General features: G+C 41.4%; 2 protein-coding genes across 5 annotated transcripts; both read right to left on the bottom strand.

The window, feature by feature from the left end:
* Positions 1 to 482: 482 nt before the first annotated feature.
* atad5b (ATPase family AAA domain containing 5b) lies at positions 483 to 8174 on the bottom strand. Of its 4 annotated transcripts, XM_061771570.1 has the most exons (15): positions 6587 to 6940; positions 6237 to 6495; positions 5160 to 5399; positions 4987 to 5083; positions 4806 to 4906; positions 4326 to 4474; positions 4081 to 4252; positions 3150 to 3400; positions 2974 to 3067; positions 2719 to 2783; positions 2496 to 2643; positions 2305 to 2417; positions 1516 to 2162; positions 1125 to 1277; positions 483 to 716 (listed from the first exon to the last, which is right to left on the bottom strand). In XM_061771570.1, the coding sequence occupies exons 1-15, from the start codon at positions 6665 to 6667 to the stop codon at positions 602 to 604; spliced, it is 2685 nt and encodes an 894-aa protein (XP_061627554.1). In that variant the 5' UTR covers positions 6668 to 6940; the 3' UTR covers positions 483 to 601. The 4 variants fall into 4 exon arrangements, with proteins under 4 accessions (XP_061627554.1, XP_061627556.1, XP_061627553.1 ...); XM_061771572.1 differs by lacking the exon at positions 6587 to 6940 and adding an exon at positions 8036 to 8174 and having other exon boundaries at positions 2496 to 2783; XM_061771569.1 differs by having other exon boundaries at positions 2496 to 2783.
* On the bottom strand, positions 7105 to 19796 carry suz12b (SUZ12 polycomb repressive complex 2 subunit b). Its single transcript, XM_061771574.1, has 17 exons — positions 19457 to 19796; positions 19072 to 19216; positions 18252 to 18298; positions 18103 to 18167; positions 17945 to 18013; positions 17811 to 17860; positions 17131 to 17216; positions 16829 to 17060; positions 16638 to 16743; positions 15517 to 15622; positions 15250 to 15427; positions 13703 to 13791; positions 13472 to 13615; positions 11485 to 11642; positions 11202 to 11400; positions 10103 to 10182; positions 7105 to 8499 (listed from the first exon to the last, which is right to left on the bottom strand). Exons 1-17 carry the CDS (start codon positions 19469 to 19471, stop codon positions 8184 to 8186), a joined length of 2085 nt encoding a protein of 694 aa, XP_061627558.1. The 5' UTR covers positions 19472 to 19796; the 3' UTR covers positions 7105 to 8183.
* Between the last annotated feature and the right edge of the window lie 1176 nt (positions 19797 to 20972).

The raw sequence follows: 20972 nt of genomic DNA, 5'->3' as shown, positions 1-20972 counted from the left end.
CATCAAGTGTGAAAGTGCACATTGAAGTACTCATTCTGTTTATCTGCCTACATCTGAAAATTTTGATTTGCCAGTGTATTGGTGCCTGCGTTTTGTGGGTGAGGGAAGCCAAACGAGGATCTATATGGTTAAATTAAACACGCACACTTCAATTGTAGCCTGGACTGAAGGGGTCTTCAGTCTCCAGTCTCTCATTGCTTCACTAGAGGGGGCTGGATAAATTGCCTAATTTGGGTACTGCACAGAGTCGCTAAGTTGGCAACACAGAGTAGCCCTCGCTTGGTCCCATGCCTTATCTCTACCACTGGTAGTCACAATGAAAGCCATACTTGGTACACTGCATGACACAGAACCGACCCCCCAAAACGAGGTGTCTTGAAACACTGTGTGAAAAGTGTCTACTTTATTTTGACCTCTTGTCAGGAACCTTTTATTATTGTCTTCTTTGTCCATTGTGCAAGAATGGAAACTGACATCAGTGCTTGAACTGTAAAAATGAACATCTTTATTTAGGTTCCATGGTTGCTCATGATTTCATTGACTGTTTTGAAAATAATCTTTACAGTAAAGTGTACATTAAATAGCCTGAGTGGAAAATAAATTATGAGGTAGTTTTGTTTCGGCTGCCTGATTGGTTGCTGGAGAAATCTTGGGCCAAGAGTTGGAGCGTTGACTTGGAGAGGCCCAGGTGTAAGCTTCGGAGGAAGTGTACACACCTACGTGAGGGGGAGAAATTGACATTCATTTAGAAAATTATTAGCAAAAGCACAAAAAAAAAACCTAATTCTTCATATGGTGGGTAGGTACGATTATTTAACTAAAAAGAGTTAAGTATAAGGAATTTGTATGAGGGGTCTATTAATTTTCACACAAATATACTGTATATTACAATAGAATGTATGTATAAATAATTACAGTATTCTGCTGTAGTATTTACTGCAATAAATCCTCTGTTTTACCATTTTTGCAGACACCAGATTATATATACTCACCAGGGGAAACAGGAAGTTCCTGTCATAGTTGTAGCTGACTTCATTTATTGAAATGAGTATTGATCAACCCAAAGAGCCATGTAAATTAAACAATCAAATCAGAAACTATAAAGCTGATAATCGTTTGTTCACCTGTCCGGCTCCTTGTTTGGCTGCCTCATAGAGCGACTGATGGAACGGAGGGCGGGCATGTAGTCAACGCATACAGCCTGCCTGTTTCCCAGCAGGCCGAAGGGCTGACTACTCAGCACGGCCTGGCTCATCTTGTACCGCCTCTGGCACATGCTGTGAATACAGGCACACGCCGTTATACGCTCACTGGCCACTTGAAGGTATACCAGTGGAACCAAATGAAATCATACAATGACAAAGACAGTGAACTGAGTAACTTTAAAAACTGTCAATGACTCGTTCTAATAATATAAAAATAGAGCAGTGCGGCGTCTGACAGGTTTGAGCTAGTTCTGGTGCTAACATTACAAAAGGCATGAATATGTGTGACGTTGAACTAAAGAACACTCACATTGGGTCACCTGGAGGTTGACAAGCGAAGTGTATCCCATTGGAAGACCCTGAGACTGTTCGTCCAAGTTCCGGTACGCATGTCTGCGTCTCCGTCCAAACGTACGACATGCGACTCCAACAACTGCGGCACCCCAAACTCTCCACAGCTGCCTGAATTTCCAACAGCCTCTCCTGGCTGTGACTCCGTCCTTCCTCCTCGCTCGTTTCATCTAACACACTATCTTTAATGTCAGCTCCAGTCCAGACAAAGTCCCTTGTGCGAGCAGCTGGATCAAACACTTCTGCTGTTGCTAATGTGGCATTGATGTACGACATGACGTCAAAGAAGTCAGCCAGAGCATTCAAACATGTCAAGTCTACATTGGCCGCACTTTGTTCGGTCCTGTGATGTAGCCTTGTTTTCGGACAATAGGGGCTTATTTGTCCTTTGAGTGTCAAACTGGATCCGATCACCATCATGTTGCTAAGCCCAAGTCCATCCCTCACTGGGTTGATGTCTGCAGCTTTCATTTTAGACCGGAGCAAAAGCATTTCCTGGTGGGACCCGATGGGTGTGAGCATCTCCATGTTGGAGTACAGTAGAGAAACATCTCTTCTCCAGCTCTCCACCAGCTTGTTCATTCCAGCTTCAGTCCATGTCGGATTCTGAAGAATCACACACAAACTAATACTTGATAGTTGAAATTGTACTTTGTACACATGCACAATGTAATGCGTATGAGAGACAGTAATAGAAGTGTATTAAAATTCCACATTTACAAAGATAAAAAGAATGTGCGCAATATACCTTCAGAAGGTTCAGCAGATGGTTTTGACTCACAGGATGAAGACCCAGCATGCTCGCAGTGCAGCCTGTACTATGTTGGGGAAGGCTGGTGTTTTCTGCTTCTACACTAGTGCCTTCAAACCAAAAGTATAAACGACAGATTTCAGCAGCCAAACGATGTTGTGACTAATTTAAATGAGACGCACAGCAACCTTGAACACTGTTCACCCACAACTGGAGCTGCAGGAGACAACGTCTGACGTCGCCTCCGGTGAGGGTGAAGAGGCTTCGCACGTCGTCCGTTTCCATGTTCACGCCCTGGGCCAAACACAGCAGCTGCAGGTAGCTGCAGACGTTCGCCTGTTGCGAGGCACCTTGCTTTAAAAGCTGATCGACTTGAGCGGGGCTCAAAAGCACGGAGCAACCGGATCTCACCGCCGACGGCTTCTTGAAAGCAACTTCTTCCAAGCTCCCACTGAATCGCTCTCTGAATTTAGGATCTAATGACAAGATAGCATGCATGCACACCACTAGTATATAGAAAATATAAACTTCTCATAAGACTAAAAATATTCATTTGTATGTGTGTTTGCAGGCTACTTTCAGGACCCATGGAGAACAATGTATGACGACATATTAGATGGAAAGGAAATAATTGCCGTTCTGTCTCCTGTGTGTGTATTTAGTTACCATTGGTGGTGAGAACCACTGGCCTCTTAGTAGTCGTCATGAACGTCTTGATGGCTGCCAAGAAACCAACATCATCTTCAAAAATGACATCAACCTATTAGAGACAAAGCAGACAGAACACTTCAGCATGCAGCCTCACAGACAATAAATACAATTTGCAGGTGTGACTGTGCCACCTCCTCAAACAGGATTAGCGACGTGGCTCCTTTTTTCCTCTGCGGCGCAGTTTGAAGCTCGGGCCCCTTTTTCAGTTTGTCGTGCGGCGACTTCGCTGGTGGCAGACCGCACAGGTGTTCTGCTTTGGCCTTCATCTTGAAGAAGTTTGTCAGAGTGACAGCGGCTGGCTTCTCCTTTCCTGTGGGTCTGCGGCGGCCAAACGTCTGCTTTTTTGAGCTGACGGACACCTTTTGGGCAGGTGGCAATGTGCCTCCGAAAGAAAAGAATGCAAATTAAACCCCTGCAAGAAGCCTTGAATGCAAAGAAATAAATAATTGCATGAGCTATATGCTGGTTTAATGGTTACACTTGTGTTGTTCTTATAGAGTAGGAGTGGGCAAACCTTTGTGCTCAAGGGCCATACGTGATTTTTAAAATGGACAGATGGGCCAAGTCATTCATAAACGAGGGGGGGAAAAACGAGTTGAAATGTGTATGTAAAATTATTTTCACAATAAAGTAATTGTTTCTCCTATTTGATTGTTTTATTCATAATGATTGTAATGATAAATTACCGATTATTTAATAAAAACAAACCTAAAAAGTTACTGTTTTTATAGCTTTTTTATTGTATTATTTACAATAAATCAGTGAACCAATAATTCATTGTGATGAATGAATTTAAATATATACAAAATAAATTTGATCTTACCAATTTTTGGAAAATAAACAGCGAAATTAATGCAACAAATATTACAGGACTTTTGATAATGTAACTGCTTGGGTCTGTCTATCTAGACAGTATGTGAACTGCGACTGAGTGGTGGCCAGTCCAGGGGGTTCCCCGCCTTCTGCCAACCCGCGAGCCTAATGAGGACCAGTTCTATAGAAGATGGATGAACGGATAGCAGCAAAAGAGTCTACTTTAGTTTTCCTGGTACGTAGTCCTACCAGCTAAATGTTCACTTCTAGGTGAGCATCCTCTGGTGCCGTAGTTGCTGAAGTACGCCGGTCTCAGTGGGTCCTTCCCGGCCGTCTCCACCAGGTGGGACTGGGTGGCCTCTCTCAACTGACACAGAACCTGGCGGCCATTACGCTGGGAGGAGGAGTTCACCTCAAAAACCTGTGGGTTCACATAAGAGAGGGATTTGAAAGTCTTATAAAAGCTGTACGATGACGCCTCTGTAGATGGTGACCTGGAAGCCGAGCTCCTGAGCGCAGGCGTACACCGACGCCGTCTTGCCCACGCCTGGAGGCCCCGTGATCAGCATGGTGTTGCACGGCGGCGGCTCACCGTGGTCCTCTGAGCCCGCCTCGCCCTGGAAGTCTCCACAATCCCACGAGTCTGCATTCAAATAACATGTCTGACTTTTTATATTCATATTTTATCATATAGTCGTACTTTTCTTCTTTTATATTTACTTAAAAAAAAGCAGAGACGTGATTTAAAGTCATCATGACGAAATTTTAAGTAGTGGACTAGTTAACGTCTTTTTTACTTTTAGGACAGTTAGGAATGTACAAATGGTAATTAAAATGTTGCCTGTACGTTTCTGAAAGCTTTTATGATAGCAACAGGTCAACAACCGCAACCGATTATTTGGATTTTCACTTCTGGGAAAATGTGTTGTCGGAGGTCGACCAGCTATAAATAGAAACGTCTTTTACATTTTTACCTTGTGTGGAAATGTTTCTGCTGCTCGTTTCTTCGTTTTTTATTTGCTCCATTCTCTTACTCTCAGCGCAGTCGGACCGCCGTTTCCACATTTTCAACCAACTGAAAAATAAAGTACTGTGCAATAGATCTTCTACCAACATGAAGAGTTTTAAGTGCGTCTGTTAATTATGTGCACTTACCGGTGCAATTTGCTCACTTGGAGGTTATTCCCAATAAGTTCACTTGCACACTGAGGACTGTACTTGTCTGTCCACAGCACATCCGCACAACTGGACACTACATTAGCGCACACATTATTGATACCACACAAACCCGATCATTGGAAACACTGATCAGAATGTCTACCTTTTACCTTCTTGGATAGTTTTGAGTGTTTTTTCCATATCTGTGCGAATTTCCCCGCTTTCACTCGCAACCTGTTGCTTCAGCCTCCGGGTGCGGCTGAGCCTGCTCACTCTGGGACGCGTTTCAACTGAAAACTGCGTTGAGAGGTTGGAACTAGCAGTTTCTGTAGTCATGATATTAGACCTTAGGTGTTTGGAGCCCTTTTCAGAGCTTTCTTGTTTCCTCTTTAAATCCAGGTGCTTCTCTCCTTTCAGAGGTAAATAAAGAAAGACGCAAATGGTAAGATAACATCACATTGTCAATGTCATCTTCTACACCTAAATCCAGGTCAAACTCAGGCCTGAGGGCCAGATCCGACCCTACACTTCACCTGAGGTGGCCAATAAAAGTTTGCCACCAATAAGATTTGTTCCTTGACTTTTGTTCAAATTTTGTTTGATGATGATAATCAAATGCAGTGGAAATAACGTAATGTGATGGGATTTTGATTCAGAATTTTCAGGACGGAACACTCAGTATGGTACCGATATGTACAACATCCCGCACGGAACATATTAGGAAAGGGACAGGAAGTGTAACTGTCTTGCAATTTAGCCACACTTGTACTTCGTAATCAAATACAGTGCAGCCCAACCTCTGGCTAGCGGACATCACGGCTAGCAATATGCTTTTGGCAGTGCTTGTTAACTCATTTGAAAGTGAATATCAGTGCAACATGAAAAAAGCAATACCAAATGTGACAATTTTTGTATGGCACAATAACTCAAACTTTTATGGTTGCAGATGTCTGCATCATTCTTTGCCTTAAAAAAAAAACTACTGGATTTTCCTAAACAGAAAAAAAAAAGATTAAGGATTGACTTTGAGAATCTTTGGTGGAGAATTTACTTCGAGCATTTTTTTTGTTTTTAACATTTCATCCGTCACTAAATCTATGTCAAACGATAAATTTTTATTTTTTTGCATTTTGTTCCCTGACTGTCCTGACCGTCAACCTTAAAACCAATGTACTTACAGAGCTCTGATTTTGTTTTTTTGGCATTCAATGAAAACAAAATTGACCCCCTAACTAAATGATTTATACCTTTTATTCCAGAATCTGGTAGCCTCTCTCTGGCTTTCCTCTGCAGCGTTCCGAACACACTCTGGACCGGGAATGCTGTGTTGGATGCTTGGATGTCCCGCAAAATGCTGTGCAGCGTTGGCGGCGGTGGCACATGTCCTCTCCCCGGCTGCAGGGATGATGAAGGTGTTGGCACCTTCTCACCCATTCCCATCAAGTCAGCATCACTCTGAGGAGGGGACTCTGTCTGCCCACATTTGTTCCTTCTACTGCTTCCCTGCTATAGATTAGATACATTCAGATAGGTAGCTAGATTAGCTAGGTAGCTGGATAAAAATTGTAAACAGAAACAGACAAGCTAACACCCTTACCTCGACTGCTCGAGGTTTCTCTTCATTAACACAAGAAACATTGTGTCGACTCTTTTTGGTCCGTTTCAGTTTTTTTGGCATGATAAAAACGCCAAAATGTCAAAAAGACTTGAAGCATTTTGAACATGGCGCCTTTACGTCGAACATTCTCCTTCCGTAGACTTCTCCAAGCTAGGCATTAGCCGTTTTATACACTCGACCCAGCAGTTACCGCTAGCTAATTTATAAATATATATAGAAAGTGTTCGAGTAGAAGACAAGTGACATTAAAAATTAATTACGGTGAAACGTCTCATTTTTCTTCAATGCATATTTGTTAATCAACCTTTCTTGCAGAAGCGAAATGGTATTTGACACACTATCGCCGCCTACAGTTGTGGAGACGAACGTCGCCTCAAAACTCAACAGTCAGTGCGACATATTTGCAATGGAAGAATTATTTAAAAATTATTGGAAGATGTGGCTGAGCGTTCAGTGGAACTTTTCACAGGAAGCTCACTAAAACAATGCAGCCCATATGAAGTTGAATGTTTTTATTTAAATATAAAAACCCTAAATCAAGAGTGTATTTCTTTAAATGATTCTCAATGGGGTGTTTTGTAAATAAAAGGTGATGAAGTCTCCCTCTATCCTTCTTTCTTTACCAGATGAAAATAATAAACCAAATCATACTTATAAACAAAAATATACCAAATTTGGATTGGTAATGCACTATAATTGTCAGTTTATACCCACCACTCCCCCCTGCCAAAAACAAAACAAAAAACACTAACAGAACTCAAAATACTGACAACCGCTTTGGTAATCCGGAACTGAAACTAAAAAGTAATTGTGATCCTTTGAACTCTACTATCCTGCAAAAAAAAAAATAATAATGATTTTTTTTTTATCCCAAACATAGTCTCTTATTGACATTTCTTGCACTCAGTCTCAACTGTGATACTAAAACACACCATTTTCAGATTCTCCACAGATGACTGAAAAAAGGCTGCGTTACTCTTTTGGGTGCAGCTCTGAGGTTATGAAAAAGGAAAATCTCTAAATACAAAAACGGCAAGTGCTAAAAAATAATCAGCTAAGTCATTTTTTTTCTTCTTCAAAACAAAAGGTTATCATGTATGTGTATAATTCAGTTGAGTTTCAACTTCTGATAATCCTCATCTATTAGGAGAGACGCACTAGAACAAGGGTGGGGAACCTTTTTCCTGTCAGGGTCCAGTCCTCAATGTATGAAAAGAAAAAACATGATTTTATATATTAGGAGCATTTGTGGGTTAAAAATTTGTTTGGGGTTGGATGGTAAATTGCATCAAATAATTTTATGAGGCGGGGTTCCCCACCCCTGCAATCTGTTCACACCCACCCAAGTCATGTCATGTGATGTGGGTGATTCACTTCTACATCGTTCATACGTATTTGGTTGCGTTCAAGTTGTAAAAACTTTTTTACCTTGTATATTGGTCTGTTTGCAGTCAGACGCTCTGCTGACCACTTCTAAGCACCAAAAGGTTGGAAATGTTTATTGAAAGGGGAGGAAACTGGAAAACAAACCCCTCCCCCGTGACAACTAATAGTTCCGCCGTGCATTAAGCCTGCATCAGTCCGTGAGAGCACTTTTTGTCCTCTTGCCCTGCTTCCCCGCACTGGAGGATGGCGCACTGCCGTTGCAGCTCCCCGCCGCCGCGAGGAGCACACACTCCTGCCTCTCTTCGGCGTCCTCCGGGAGCTCCTCCTGGATCTGCTTCAGGCGCGTCATCGCCCGGTCGATGGTTGCTGTGCCCACCAGGTTGAAGTCGTGCATGCTCACCAGGTGCAGGAGGAAGTTGCGGCAGAGGTTACGGCGGACGATGTGCGCGCCGCAGTCATCCACAAAGAGCATGATGGCCTGGTTCATCTGGTTGTCCGCGATGAAGCTGCCACATAGACCACACCACAGCTTTCATGTCTGGGAAATCTCCAGATATTCCTTTTTGTGCGTGCAGTTGTCTAATGTTCACCGTCAGTTTCTTTATAAGGTGCTCTCAAAATCACTTAAAACATGTAAGAATGTGTAGTTAAAATGTTTTTAAAGGCTATTTTTTAACAATACATTCTCTTTATTGTTCCTGACGTCTATTTAAGTGGGTCGCGAATTAACGACAACTGGAAAATGTGTGACAACAGTTGAGAACCAATAGGTTAAAACTAATTATTAGTATATAGTGTACTGTGTATAGTACCGTATTTTCACGACCATAAGACGCACTTAAAAGTCTTACATTTTCTCCAAAATGGACGGGGCGCCTTATTATGCGGCGCGCCTTATGTGTGCACCGGGTTCTAAAATCTATAAATGTTGTTGTGTGATGAGCGCTCCGCTTGACTGACTGGGAGCATTTCCTACCGACACGCTGCTTATACAGAGGAAAAGCAGACATGGCTGAGGACAGCATGCGGCCATTAAAGAGGGAATGGTGCGCATGAAAGAGGACGCTAAAGGCACACCCCCAGTAGGTATATGTGCATTGTGCAAAACAACATCGGTTTGGTTTAGGACCCCCGAAAATGGCACCTACGAAGAGACACGCTTACGAAGCAGTTTAAACTGCAAGCTATCAGTTACGCAGAGGAACATGGGAATCGAGCAGCCGCGAGAGAATTCAAGATCAACGAATCCATGGTTCGCAAGTGGAGGAAGCAGGAAAACGAGCTACGCCAAGTCAAGAAGACGAAGCTGAGTTTCCGCGGAAACAAGGCGAGGTGGCCCGAGTTGGAAGACCAACTCGAGCAATGGATTAATGAGCAAAGAACAGCCGGGAGAAGCGTCTCTACAGTCACCATTCGACTGAGGGCAATAACTCGGAGTTTGCCATCATTCTGGGAGGCTTGACGAAGGAACTCCATCCGCTGGACATCAGTGTAAACAGGGCGTTCAAAGTGAAGTTGCGAGCGGCGTGGGAGCGATGGATGACAGATGGCGAACACAGCTTTACTAAGACTAGGAGGCAGCGGCGGGCGAGTTACGCCACAATTTGTGAATGGATTGTGGATGCTTGGGCTAACGTGTCTGCTTGCGCTGTTGTTCGAGCTTTCGTAAAAGCCGGCATCATTTCTGAGGAGCCGCGCGGCAACGAGACTGACTCCGACAATGACGAGAGGGAACCCGGCGTGTTTGATGGAGAACTTGCCCAGCTGTATTTCGGATACAGAACACGAGGACTTTGATGGAATTGGGGATGAGGATTGATCAAAAAAGAACGTGAGTACATTGTTAAATACATGAATAAAGCACAACTTAACTCAGTTTTGCTCCCGCTGCCTTTTTAAAAAAAAAATTTTAGCGTGCTTGGATGCTACCGTATGTTTTACCATGCCTGCGCCCAATAATACGGTGCACCTTATGTATGTGTTAAATACAGAAATAGACCCCGTAACGGAGACTGCGCCTTTTAAATACGGTGCGCCTTACGGTTGTAAAAATACGGTATATTAATGTTGGGGCTGCTGAGTGTACATGATGATTTGGTGTCCGCATACCCATGCTGCATGACATGAAGGTTCCACAGCTTCATCACCTCCTTCTCTCCCTCATTGACGTCCGTGAACTCGTCCAGTTGCTGGGCAAATAGAGTATTTAAAAAGATTATTAAATCAATAATAATCTATAATCGGACAGCTGTCAAATCAAGACAACTGGCACCAATGAAATTAGTCTTAACACAATCAAGTTCAAATGTCAAAATTAATTTCATGGAATTTCCTCAAATAATGGCTGTCACAATAACAGGGGTGCACAATCAACTTCAGATCAACTAATAGCGCCCTCAAATAAATGTCTCCCTTTTCCCCACAAGGAAATAAACATGTTAGTAAAATTATCTCAGCTCATCGACACCATTGTTCACACACAGAAATTGAAGTTAACTTCTAAGCCGGTTTGATCTCAGTTGCTGACCAAAACAACAAAACTGAAAGTTGTGTTCTGCATTTCTCCAATATACTCCCTTTATTTATTTTTGTACTTGTTTTAAACTGTAGTACTGTTACGTATTATTCCAAAATTTCGTTCGCACAAATAAAGGCGTCCCCGTAGACACCGCCAGCTACCTGTACTTGAGTAAATAAACTAAGGTGAACCCCCGCATATTCATGGTACGGCAATCAGCAATACTTGAGGGGAGCCTGTCCTCTGTTATGAAAAACTCAAACTCACCTTTTTGTGCTCAGGCGAAAGCCTAATATAATAATATTGCTTTAGCGCCATCTTGTGCTATCACAGTGTAAAGCAACTATGTTAAAGTGAATGGGGAAGCTTCATTTTGTCAGGCCATACATAACCCTGTCTAATAAAAAAAAAAAAGTCCTTTACCGCCACTTTATGGCATCTATAGACAATTACAAACCTTTTTTCAGCCTTTTTTTCTTACTCGCCGTTTTTCACTATATGCGCCAGGGTTTGGTCACGATCTCCCGCAAATAATGGGGGTTGACTGTACAGTAGCCACAACACAACCACTTAATCGTTACATCTTTTTAGAACCATTTTTGGCTCAACCTTAGATGAGATTCACTAACAGTTTAAGTCGTCTGTGGCCGTAATAGCGCAAAATGTCTGGCAGTGGCAGCTCTTCCTCACCGTGGCGGTCTTCTCTCTGAGCCACTCGGGGTCCCGCTCGTCCTCGCTGTCCACCTCCATCTCCTGGGGTCGCAGCGGCATGCAGCTGTCACTGTGGAAGTAGAGGCGATTGTGTCCGCTCACGTAGGTCCTCTGCTGCTCCAACTCGCCGTCCTCGGACTCGAGGAACTCGGACAGGCTCGGCTTGGTCCTCTTGGGCCTGCAAAAGAAATACACAGTGTAACCATATAACATGACGATCCCAGGGCTTCTACTCGGTGTCACGGTGTGGTCAACAGCTTACCTGCAAACCAGTATGTGGGTGACGGCGGTCCTCTTGACGGGGCCATTGCGGCTGAAAGCAAAGCCAGGTTGGCTGTGGATGTCCTGAGGATTGCCAACGTATGAGCCGTCGTAACACTCGTTGATGGACACGTCTATCCTTGCTCCTTTGGGGTGAGGCTACAAATTGAAAAAACAGGAAAACAATATTACAAACACATCTTCGAAGTCAATTTTTGTTTTCATGCATTTCAATATCCTCCTCACTGCCTAAAGAAAAGCGAAAACAAAGAACAATGTTTTCCTAGCTGCACTGTTTCAATGGACAAAAGTGAAAAATTATGCAAGTAGAAGAAAAAGAGTGTACAATTACACCCCGCACCCCCACCCATATTCACAGTTCGGTGTTAGCGAATTAATTACAACTTTAAATTATTATATTGATTGCCAGTGTAGTCTACTTTGCTGTTACAATTTGCCTGTATTCCCTAACATTTATTATTGTCTGTAAATGCCAGAAGGTAATTTGGATAAATTAGTTTATCTAAAGGTATGGTGCGCATACAGGTTTTCTCATGTGTGACGTCTCGTCAGTTTGCGCCAACGTGTTATTTAGGCTAGTATGCTAGCGAATAGTGTTGATGAGTCTCATCTGAAGACAATTACGATAAATACTTGAACTACTGATTGCAGTTGTTTATGTAACACGGGTTCGTGACTGTGAACATTCATGCATTTCAGAGCGGAATGAACAGACCAAGAGCCGCGACTGTATTCTCTCGCTACATGCAGTCTGTAGCAGTCAGATTATAACTCCAAAAAATACAAACTATGATGCTTTTTTCTTTGAATTTTTAGATGGTTATTTTTACGCATGCTTTTATTTTCTTGTAGTTAAAATCATTGACTCTAAATTCTTGGTTCAATTCAACATCTACTGTGAGGATTAATTTTTAATAAACTCTAACACATCCTAGACATGTGTTGATGGTGCTTTATGATCCTCCTTTGGGGTGGGGGGGATCAATTGTGAATTTTCACTTTTCGTGGCAGGGTCTGTTCCCTATCCCGCGTAAATAGTGTGGGTTTACTGTAGTTACTCCACCCAATGGAGCAAAGTTTTTCCATTACAGTTTAATGATGCATTCACACGTAAGGTAAAAAGTGGCATCAAATTGGTCAAAACTGAAGGCGGGAACTCTTTTTATGCCCACGTTGAGACCTCTAATACTGCTGGAGAAAAAAAAAAAAAAAAGAAAAGAAAAAATACGCCATCAAAACAGGTAAAAACTGCAGTGCGTGACCGTTAGGTTTACTAATGTTTATATATTAATAGTTAACTTATTTTCACACTTTTTATGTCATGTTTCCAATGAGGAAAATTGTTTCAACATTTTAAACTGTTGGCTTATCAGCGTCAAACTAAAAGTAAATACTGTAATATAGCCGTCAAGTAAGACAACAAAACCAATTGTACTTGTGTGCTCTTTTAGTGCGCGCCCTAAGGTGCTTTTCACAAAGCTGTGAAGTTGGAAACCTCCGACGTCCAGCTCACATTGGAGATCGATCACAAGATGACAAAACAGATGCTGAAGCACAATGTAAGCTAATCTTTGAGGTCCAATGCACTTTTTTTTTTTTAATCAGCCATCGATTTTTTAGTCTTGTCCTCATTACGCTTGCGGGTGAGCTCGTGTCTATCCCGGTCGACACTGAGCGAGAGGTGGGGAACACCCTTGACTAAAAGTTATTCAGTAAAATGCATTTGAAAAATGCATCAAGACTGCTGGAAAGGATTGGGTCTGTTGGTAAGACTGCTTTCTATTCACAAGCATAAATACTAGCATGTGGCAGTTGTTAGCCATGATCTGTTTTATATTTAACTGAAACATTTGAGGTCTGATACTCACAAGTCTTGAATGCAGTATATTTTTTTTTTTGAAAAACCCATTGACTTTTCAATACTCATTTTTATTCCAACAAATGATGCGAATGTTGTTCTCTCTTACCACATAGTTGAAGATGAAGCGTGAGTGGGAGAGTTTGAGGTGTTTGAGCAGGCTGTAGAGCTTGCTGCAGTTCAGCGTGCACCAAGGACAGTGAAGGTCATCCCTCGCCTCCGTCTGCTGCCGCGTATTGTTGTTGTACAGGAACTAAGCCAGGGGAAAGGTCACAAGACGTCCAGTAATTGGATGATGAAAGCCATAAAGATGGTGGCTCCTCACGTCAAAAGTGTTTACCTGATAAAATATCCGTAACTTTTGGCGTGGCTCACATGGGACGAGTTCTTTCCTTGTGTGGATATCTGTGCTGGCCGACTCTTTCACTGCTAAAAAGGAATATATGGATGAGTTTGTTCAACCATTCATTAAAACACATGCTTTATCCAAATGTAAACACAGTGAGGCTTCTCAATAGTATCTCTATTTGATATAATGGCCCACATGACTCTTTCTGTGGTCCATGTAAGTGATCATCTATCATAATGTCACTGCCGAAATCACTGAACTATTATGGTTGTGATCAAAGGGTGACTGTACAAGCTGAAATAGTGAGGAAGGTGGGTTGGATTACATTGGATCAGCATTTACAGTTATTACACATTAGGTTTGGGGTCTAACGATTATGTGAGTGAGATGAAATGTAAGGAGACTTTTTCTCTTATAGAGCGAATTGAACAAAATGTAATGTTAGCATCCCAAACAGAACTACACCGTACCAAGTAGTCAGTTTTACTGAAACATGAAAGTACTCTTTGGGTAACTTTCTATCAGTTAAAAGAAACAAAATAAATCCCACACAATGTGGAAAATACAATTTTAAAAAAGACTTGTCGATTTGATCAAGAAGTCAAAGAAAGTACAATGGTTCCTTGACATACGAATTTAATTTGAAATTCAAAACAGTTCTCTCAAATCATATTTTCCCTTTGAAATGAATGAGAATGCCATTAATCAGTTCCAGCACAACATTGTGCTTCTTTTGGTGTGCGTGTCTTGGACACCGAGGGCCAGTATAACACAGACAGGAACAAACAAAGAAAGGTTTCACAACTTAATCAGTAAGCTGCAGTAACAATAGTTGTTTTTCGCAGCGGATGAATAATACATGCCAGCGAGTATTTTTAGATTGTCATTTGACACATGTTGCTACACTGTCTGTGTTCAAATATCTCTTGCGTCGCTCTAAGGGTTATAACACTGCTACCGTCATTGCTATTCATTAGCCTATGGCGTTTTGCATCGTGATTTAGCATAAAGCTAGCAGACATTCCAAAGGCAAAAATGGGTCGTCGTTTTAAATACGCAATGTGAAATTCACTTGATTTTATGTTTAGTTAATAGTTTGAAGGTAAACAACAAACAGCTTGAAGCCACTTTTTTTTAAAGAATTGTTCACTATTTGCCAATCTCATTTTATTACTATCCAGGCATTCTCTGTACCGCTTACTAGGGTCACAGATGTGCTGGAGCCAAACCCAGCTGACATTGGGCGAGAGGCGTGTGCACCCTGAGCTGGTCGCCATCCAAATGCAGGGCAACAACCATTCGCACTCACATTCACACTTACGGCCAATTTAGTCTTATTACCCATTATTCAGAATTTTATAAATATTTTATCGATTTGTATTTTGGTGCTCACCATTTATCATCATACAGTTTTTCATTTTCACATGAGAAAAACGTAGATTGGAGCTGCATAACAGTTTTTTTTTTAAATGCTAATGAGCCCTTCATATTATTAGAGGATTTGTCTCTATAAGCGCCTTAATCAGAACAGGTCTTACCCAAGGGTGTGGCTCTGTGGTGACTGGTCCTGGTCTCCATGGGCCCCGAGGAGTCCGAGTTTCGGGTAGCCAGAGGTTTCGCCACAGGGGCTGTGGACTTCCCGGTGGCCTCGCCCGTCCAGCGCAGAGTGAATTGCAACGTGGGTCCCTGAGAAAATGTTTCAAACGGTGGCAGTCTCTGAAGGGGGAGACATGACGGTCAGTGCTTAGATATGAGAAAGAAAATCAGAAGAACCTTGATGTGGTCGTCAGGAGCCAAACGCTCACCTTGCCATCAAGAATAGTCTCCCACGTAGCTCGCTTCTTGCTCACAGGGCTGTCTTCCATCCCCTGCATGGACACCTCATACTCTCCATCCAGCAGCTGCAACCTCCTGCACAGGCATTTACACGAACCGGTCACTTCATTCGGAAAACAATCAAATGTTGTTTCCCATTTCACACACTAGTTTAAAAAAAATATATATATATATATATATATATATATATATATATATATATATATATAGCTTGCCTTTCGAAAGATAAAGCTCAGTTTGGATTGACACGGACAGGGCGGCAATTTAACAATATGGTTATTATGGTTTGCTGTGGTGTACTGTACCAGCTGTACAAGCAGTTTGTAAAAATAAGGCTTGAGAGATGAAGCCTTTCTAATTCTTAAACAGATTTTATAATCTTTTTCACTAATGGTGAATGGCAGTGGCGTCGAGAGGCCTATTTTAGGGGGGCTTCAGCCCTAGCGTGTTATTCAGACTTGTATACTAGCTATTACGATTGAGCAGCCTGATATGAAGGCGGTTTGTTTGTGATGAATAATTTAACAACTGAAAACTCTGAGACACTCATACCGTTTGTTACAACAGATCGCTGTGAGCCTTTTCAAAGATGATGGACTTAAAAACGAAAAGAACGCACTTTGTTTCGAATATGATACAACGGTGGCACTTGCCAAGGTGCAGCTGTGCATTCCTGTACTTACTGCTGTAAGGCAAAAGCAAAATGTACAATTATTTTAAGTAAATATCCACTAAAGTTAAGATTTTGTCTAATGTGCGAAATTCCTCGTTTGTCGGTTTGGTTCTTTGAACACTGATTTTGTGTGAAACTGATGTATCGGTCATTTTGTGCACTAATGTAACATATACATATGTTTTGAAGTTGATTTTTTTTTCCCAATTACTAAGTGCTCTGTGAATGCACGTATAAAACCTGTCAGGTTCAGTACTTGCAACAAGGTTAGGAACCACTGGAAATAGAAAGTATTTGTTATGTATTCATTCAAATTAAAATGTATTTACAAAATATATTTCTAGAGGGAATTGCATACGCAATAAAAGACTTTGTTGTGGTGAGTGTCAATGTGCCGAAAAGTATCTACAAATGTACCTGTTCTTATCAAAGACAGTCATTTGAGCAACATATGTCTCTGTTGTGTCCCCTTCTTCCTTATGAGACGAGTTCCTCTTCTTTCTACTCTGAGTATCTCTCACATCTACATACACACACACACAAACACACCGGTATCACATATGCATCATAGAAGCCTTCACTGTCAACTTTGAGCAGCTTCTTCTTACCGATGTTCTCGTTGGCTTCACCGTTGGGCAGGCCGTTGGCATCCCTCCGGCCCGTGCGCGACACCCTGAAGAGGAGTGAGTAGGACTTGACCATGTGGCTGTTGCTGGGCTCAAACTCGTTGCTGGACACCACTAAGGAGGGACAGGAGGCCAGCTTGCTTTGCTGGCTGTCAGGATTCAAAGGCACCTGCTTTTTACCTGTAGGCACTTGCTTAACTGGACAGCTGACATCCTGCAAGAAGCAGAGGAGTGAACAAATAAACGAGATGACAGGACGTAATCGGCTGAATGTGACGCCGTACCTTGCGTTTTTTATGGCAGACTTTGACAAGTAGCACCTCCAAGGAGACGGAGTTTTGCTCGTTCTCTGAGTTCTGAGATGGCTTTTCTACAAGTGGGAAAAACAAAATCACATTGCCATCATTTTCATTTATCACGATCTAATATGAAAAAAAAAAAAGTGCCATAACGCAAGATCATTTTTAATACTTCGCAGGAACCTTTGACGACATGAATCATGACTCATCTGAGAGACTGCTTACATTCCTCACTGGGTGCTGCTGTTTTGGTTTGCAAGCGAGTTCAAATTGACTCAGCTCTTTATTACTCGTCTGTGTGTGAAAGGCGGTGTCTATGAAATGAAATAATTGTTATCCATTTTTCCTTATAGGGAAAAAGGAGACGTCGTTTTGAGTAAGGCATACATTTGTCTTGAGCAGACGTCTCACCCGGCAACTAATTTGGGCAGGACACTACTATAAATGGCCATTATTTGAGGTACAGTAATTTTCATAATGTAAAAAAAGAAAACAAATCCCAAATATTTTCAGCTACTATATCTATCACATCTTGTGTCTTTCGCTACTTTCTTTCATGTGTCATTTCCAGTCAGAGGATACCTATTCAATACATAAAAATTCACATTCATTCATAATCTAGCCAACATATTAATCCTTTTGAGTCCATCTGTACGACTACTTACCATCCTTATGGAAGAACCCGGTAAAAGTTAATTGCAGATGTGAAGACAAGCTAAAAACACACAAAAGAGGAAATTAAGCTAAATGTAGTTATTTATTGGTAGTAACATTGAAAGATCTCATCGACCAATGTTACCTGGGAGATTCCTGCTCTCCCTTCATCTTCTCTACAGTTTGCAACAAGTTATCTACTTTGAATGCTTTCCTGGGAACAAAAAAGAAAGACAGACTTGGAATTTTGCTTAGAAAACAAAACGCAGTAGAGACACTTGAGATTCATTTTTTTGGGGTTACCTTTTAGCATTTGAACGACCGTTTCTATGAGACATGAATGTGAGAGTCCTGTGCAAAAATATTGGCTACAAAGAAAGAAATCAGGTTTCAATTGTTTTTAAATCTTCAATTTATTAAAATAATTTTAAAAAACTAAGTCTGTAACTTACCGCAATCAAGTTCCTAGTGCGAAGAAATCTGTATATCTGTGTTGGCTCTGGGAAAATAAGAAAATAATCAAGACTAGACAAAAGGGAATAATACAGAGGCTTTTGAGAGTAAAAAAAAAACAACAAAAAAACTGACAAAAGCAATAGTTCTCAGCGTGGAAAAGTCAAGCGTTCCCTTATGCTGTTACTGTCACATCCAAACAACTTAATCAGTAACACAAATCTGTTTAGTCAACCAACTCGCAGCCAGTAAACGTAGCCAGTTTATTTTAACATTTAAAAAAATGGAACAAGCTGTAACCATTTTACAGGTATGCAGCTGTGGTAAAAGCAATCAACTGGGTCTTGATAACCAAATGAAAGAGGCACGTTAACTTATGCTTTAAAGGATTTAAACCAAGGGCAAAGGTAATTACTGAAATACTATATCATTTCTCCTAGTAATAAAGTTGAGCAAGTTGTTCACGATTTTTTCTGTCATCAGCATACAAACAAGTAATGGCCCTCTTTTTCTCTCTCTCTTTTTTTTAGACAACCAACTCAAACGGTTTAAAAAAAGTTAGTTAACGTACCTAGTATATATTATTATAAAATAAACTATTTGACATTAAAAGAACAATGACAATTAGATGCTACTTTTCAGTTATGGCCTGGGAGGAAAAACAATCAACTGTGTATGGTAACCAAATGAAATAGGCATGTCAACATGGAGTTTTAATAAAAAAAATAAACACAGTGCTTAGAGCTAAATAGAAAGTACTGATTCAAAATATTAGTGAAATGAAAGTAAACAACGACGTATCAAAGGCTGAAGTCTCACTTTCGAAGGCCTGGAGGAAGAGCTCATGGTCGGCCTGAATCTGCTCCATCTTCGGCTTCTTCACGGAGTTCAACATCGCCGACGAGGCGGGGTACACGGCGCCGTTCGCTTTGCAACCCGCCCCGCTCATAATGTGGCCGGAATTCTAGGGGCGGACATAATATCCACAATAAAACACCCCAAAAAAGACCCGACACACAATGGCTGTGTCGCAAAAGTTGCCGCAAGCAAACCAGTAGGCGAACGATTAGCACGGCGGCTAGCGAGAGCACATTGCTAGCACGCTAGTTAGCTGGGGTCGCTGTTCTTTTTCGTCCGGCGTGAAACTAATACTGACGAAATAATTCAACTCGGTGTGTATTCGATTTGAATAAAGACAGCCTACCCTGGCGGATGGCATCAATTTGTTAGCCTCGCTGCCCCCAGCACAAGTCTGGAAGAATCAACAGCGGAAGCCCATCAAGACCAACAGGACGCGACGACAAGCTGCTCGTTGGCTAGTTAGCTAGCGATGCTAGCATGGTTTACCGGTAAACGAACCGGTAGCGATCCCGGATTGCCGCGTACACCCACCGGTATTGTTCTTCTATAGGATATGGATTTAATAATTTGGATGACATTCATCAACATCTATTAGTAATTTATTGCCGTGCGGCGTCCCTTCAATTTGGAATGAACAACAGAGCATTGCTCGTTGGTCAGCCAATGGGAGCCAGACTGTGCGAATACACGGCTGTGATTGGCTACTGGGAAACGGAAGTGACGCTTAAACCGCTCTCGGTTTCTGCGATTTTGCGGGAAACGGAGCGAGCATTCAAGTGGACGAACGTCACATCATCGGTGGATTATGTTGTGAAAAGTGCGACAAAATATCTTGAAGAAGAAGAAAGTGCATTATTCTACACATTTGACTTTATTGTCAATTAAATGTAATGTGTATTAAGAATTTCTCGCAATGCGTTCTTAAACATTGTAACTAACTCACTCGCTCGCTAAATGACTTAAATCACTATAACAATTTAAATAACTGCATTTTGGTCAGCATACTACATGAGTGTGAAAGTCCAGCAATATTTTTGAGATATAATACATTTTTTTAAAAATCAGGAAAGTAAGCAAAAATTGTGGGATGTAATCGTCATGCATTTATTTAGTTGTTTTATTGTGTTAAAAATGCGATTGGTATGGATTAACCAATCAGAATAAATGTTTAAATTAGTATCAAACAACCGACGGATGATTTTTACCATATTTATATATCAGTGATCAATGAAGTGTGGTAGAATTTACAACATTTAAATCAAAATACAATCAAACCAATTACAATGAAGCTTGTAGGTATGCATATTGTCCGTTTATTTTTTAAATCCAGTACAATATATATATATATTTTTTGTTTTATTTTTTATTTTTATTTTTTTACTTTTCATGTGTAGTATATTGAAATAGTACCAAAGTCAGAATTCCTCTGAGAGAACCAAATGTTTTGAGATCAGTATTCAAGCCAACCATCTTTTCTTTGTATTTCTACATCAAAGGAATTCCTTCAGCCATTTGTATGTTTATTAGGGTTTCCCTTCTCTTCTCAGACAATAACCTGTCTTTGGTTTACAGCAGCCCCATGTGGGGCACAAGCCAGTGCAAGAGTCCCAAGCCCGGATAAATGCAGAGGGTTGCGTCAGGAAGGGCCTCCGGGTTAAAACGTTGGCAAACAAATATGAGCGAGGATAGAGATGGAAACATGTTGACTGGTGCCAGCAGTGTGTGATAGATGGAAATAATACTTCGAGGAGTTGATGAATGAGGAAAATGAGAGAGAAGGGAGAGTAGAAGAGCAAAGTGTGGTGGACCAGGAAGTGGCAATGATTAGTAAGGGGGAAGTTAGAAAGGCATTAAAGAGG

This window comes from Phyllopteryx taeniolatus, chromosome 4 (genome assembly GCF_024500385.1).
Source record: "Phyllopteryx taeniolatus isolate TA_2022b chromosome 4, UOR_Ptae_1.2, whole genome shotgun sequence".
NCBI classification, from domain to species: domain Eukaryota; kingdom Metazoa; phylum Chordata; class Actinopteri; order Syngnathiformes; family Syngnathidae; genus Phyllopteryx; species Phyllopteryx taeniolatus.
The sequence above is the reverse complement of the archived record's forward strand: the minus strand, read 5'-3'. Positions and strand labels throughout refer to the sequence as shown.

Excerpts from the sequence above, each read along its gene's own strand:
- atad5b (XM_061771569.1), bottom strand. The coding sequence starts at position 6,667 with ATGCCAAAAAAACTGAAACGGACCAAAAAGAGTCGACACAATGTTTCT. Across the intron at positions 3,401-4,080 it reads TAGAAGTGAACATTTAGCTG|GCACATTGCCACCTGCCCAA; the intron begins GTAGGACTACGT and ends TTTCTTTCGGAG. Across the intron at positions 717-1,124 it reads CCAAACAAGGAGCCGGACAG|GTGTGTACACTTCCTCCGAA; the intron begins GTGAACAAACGA and ends CCCCTCACGTAG.
- suz12b (XM_061771574.1), bottom strand. Across the intron at positions 18,299-19,071 it reads CTTCCTCCAGGCCTTCGAAA|AGCCAACACAGATATACAGA; the intron begins GTGAGACTTCAG and ends TTATTTTCCCAG. Across the intron at positions 18,168-18,251 it reads GCACTAGGAACTTGATTGCG|CCAATATTTTTGCACAGGAC; the intron begins GTAAGTTACAGA and ends CTTTCTTTGTAG.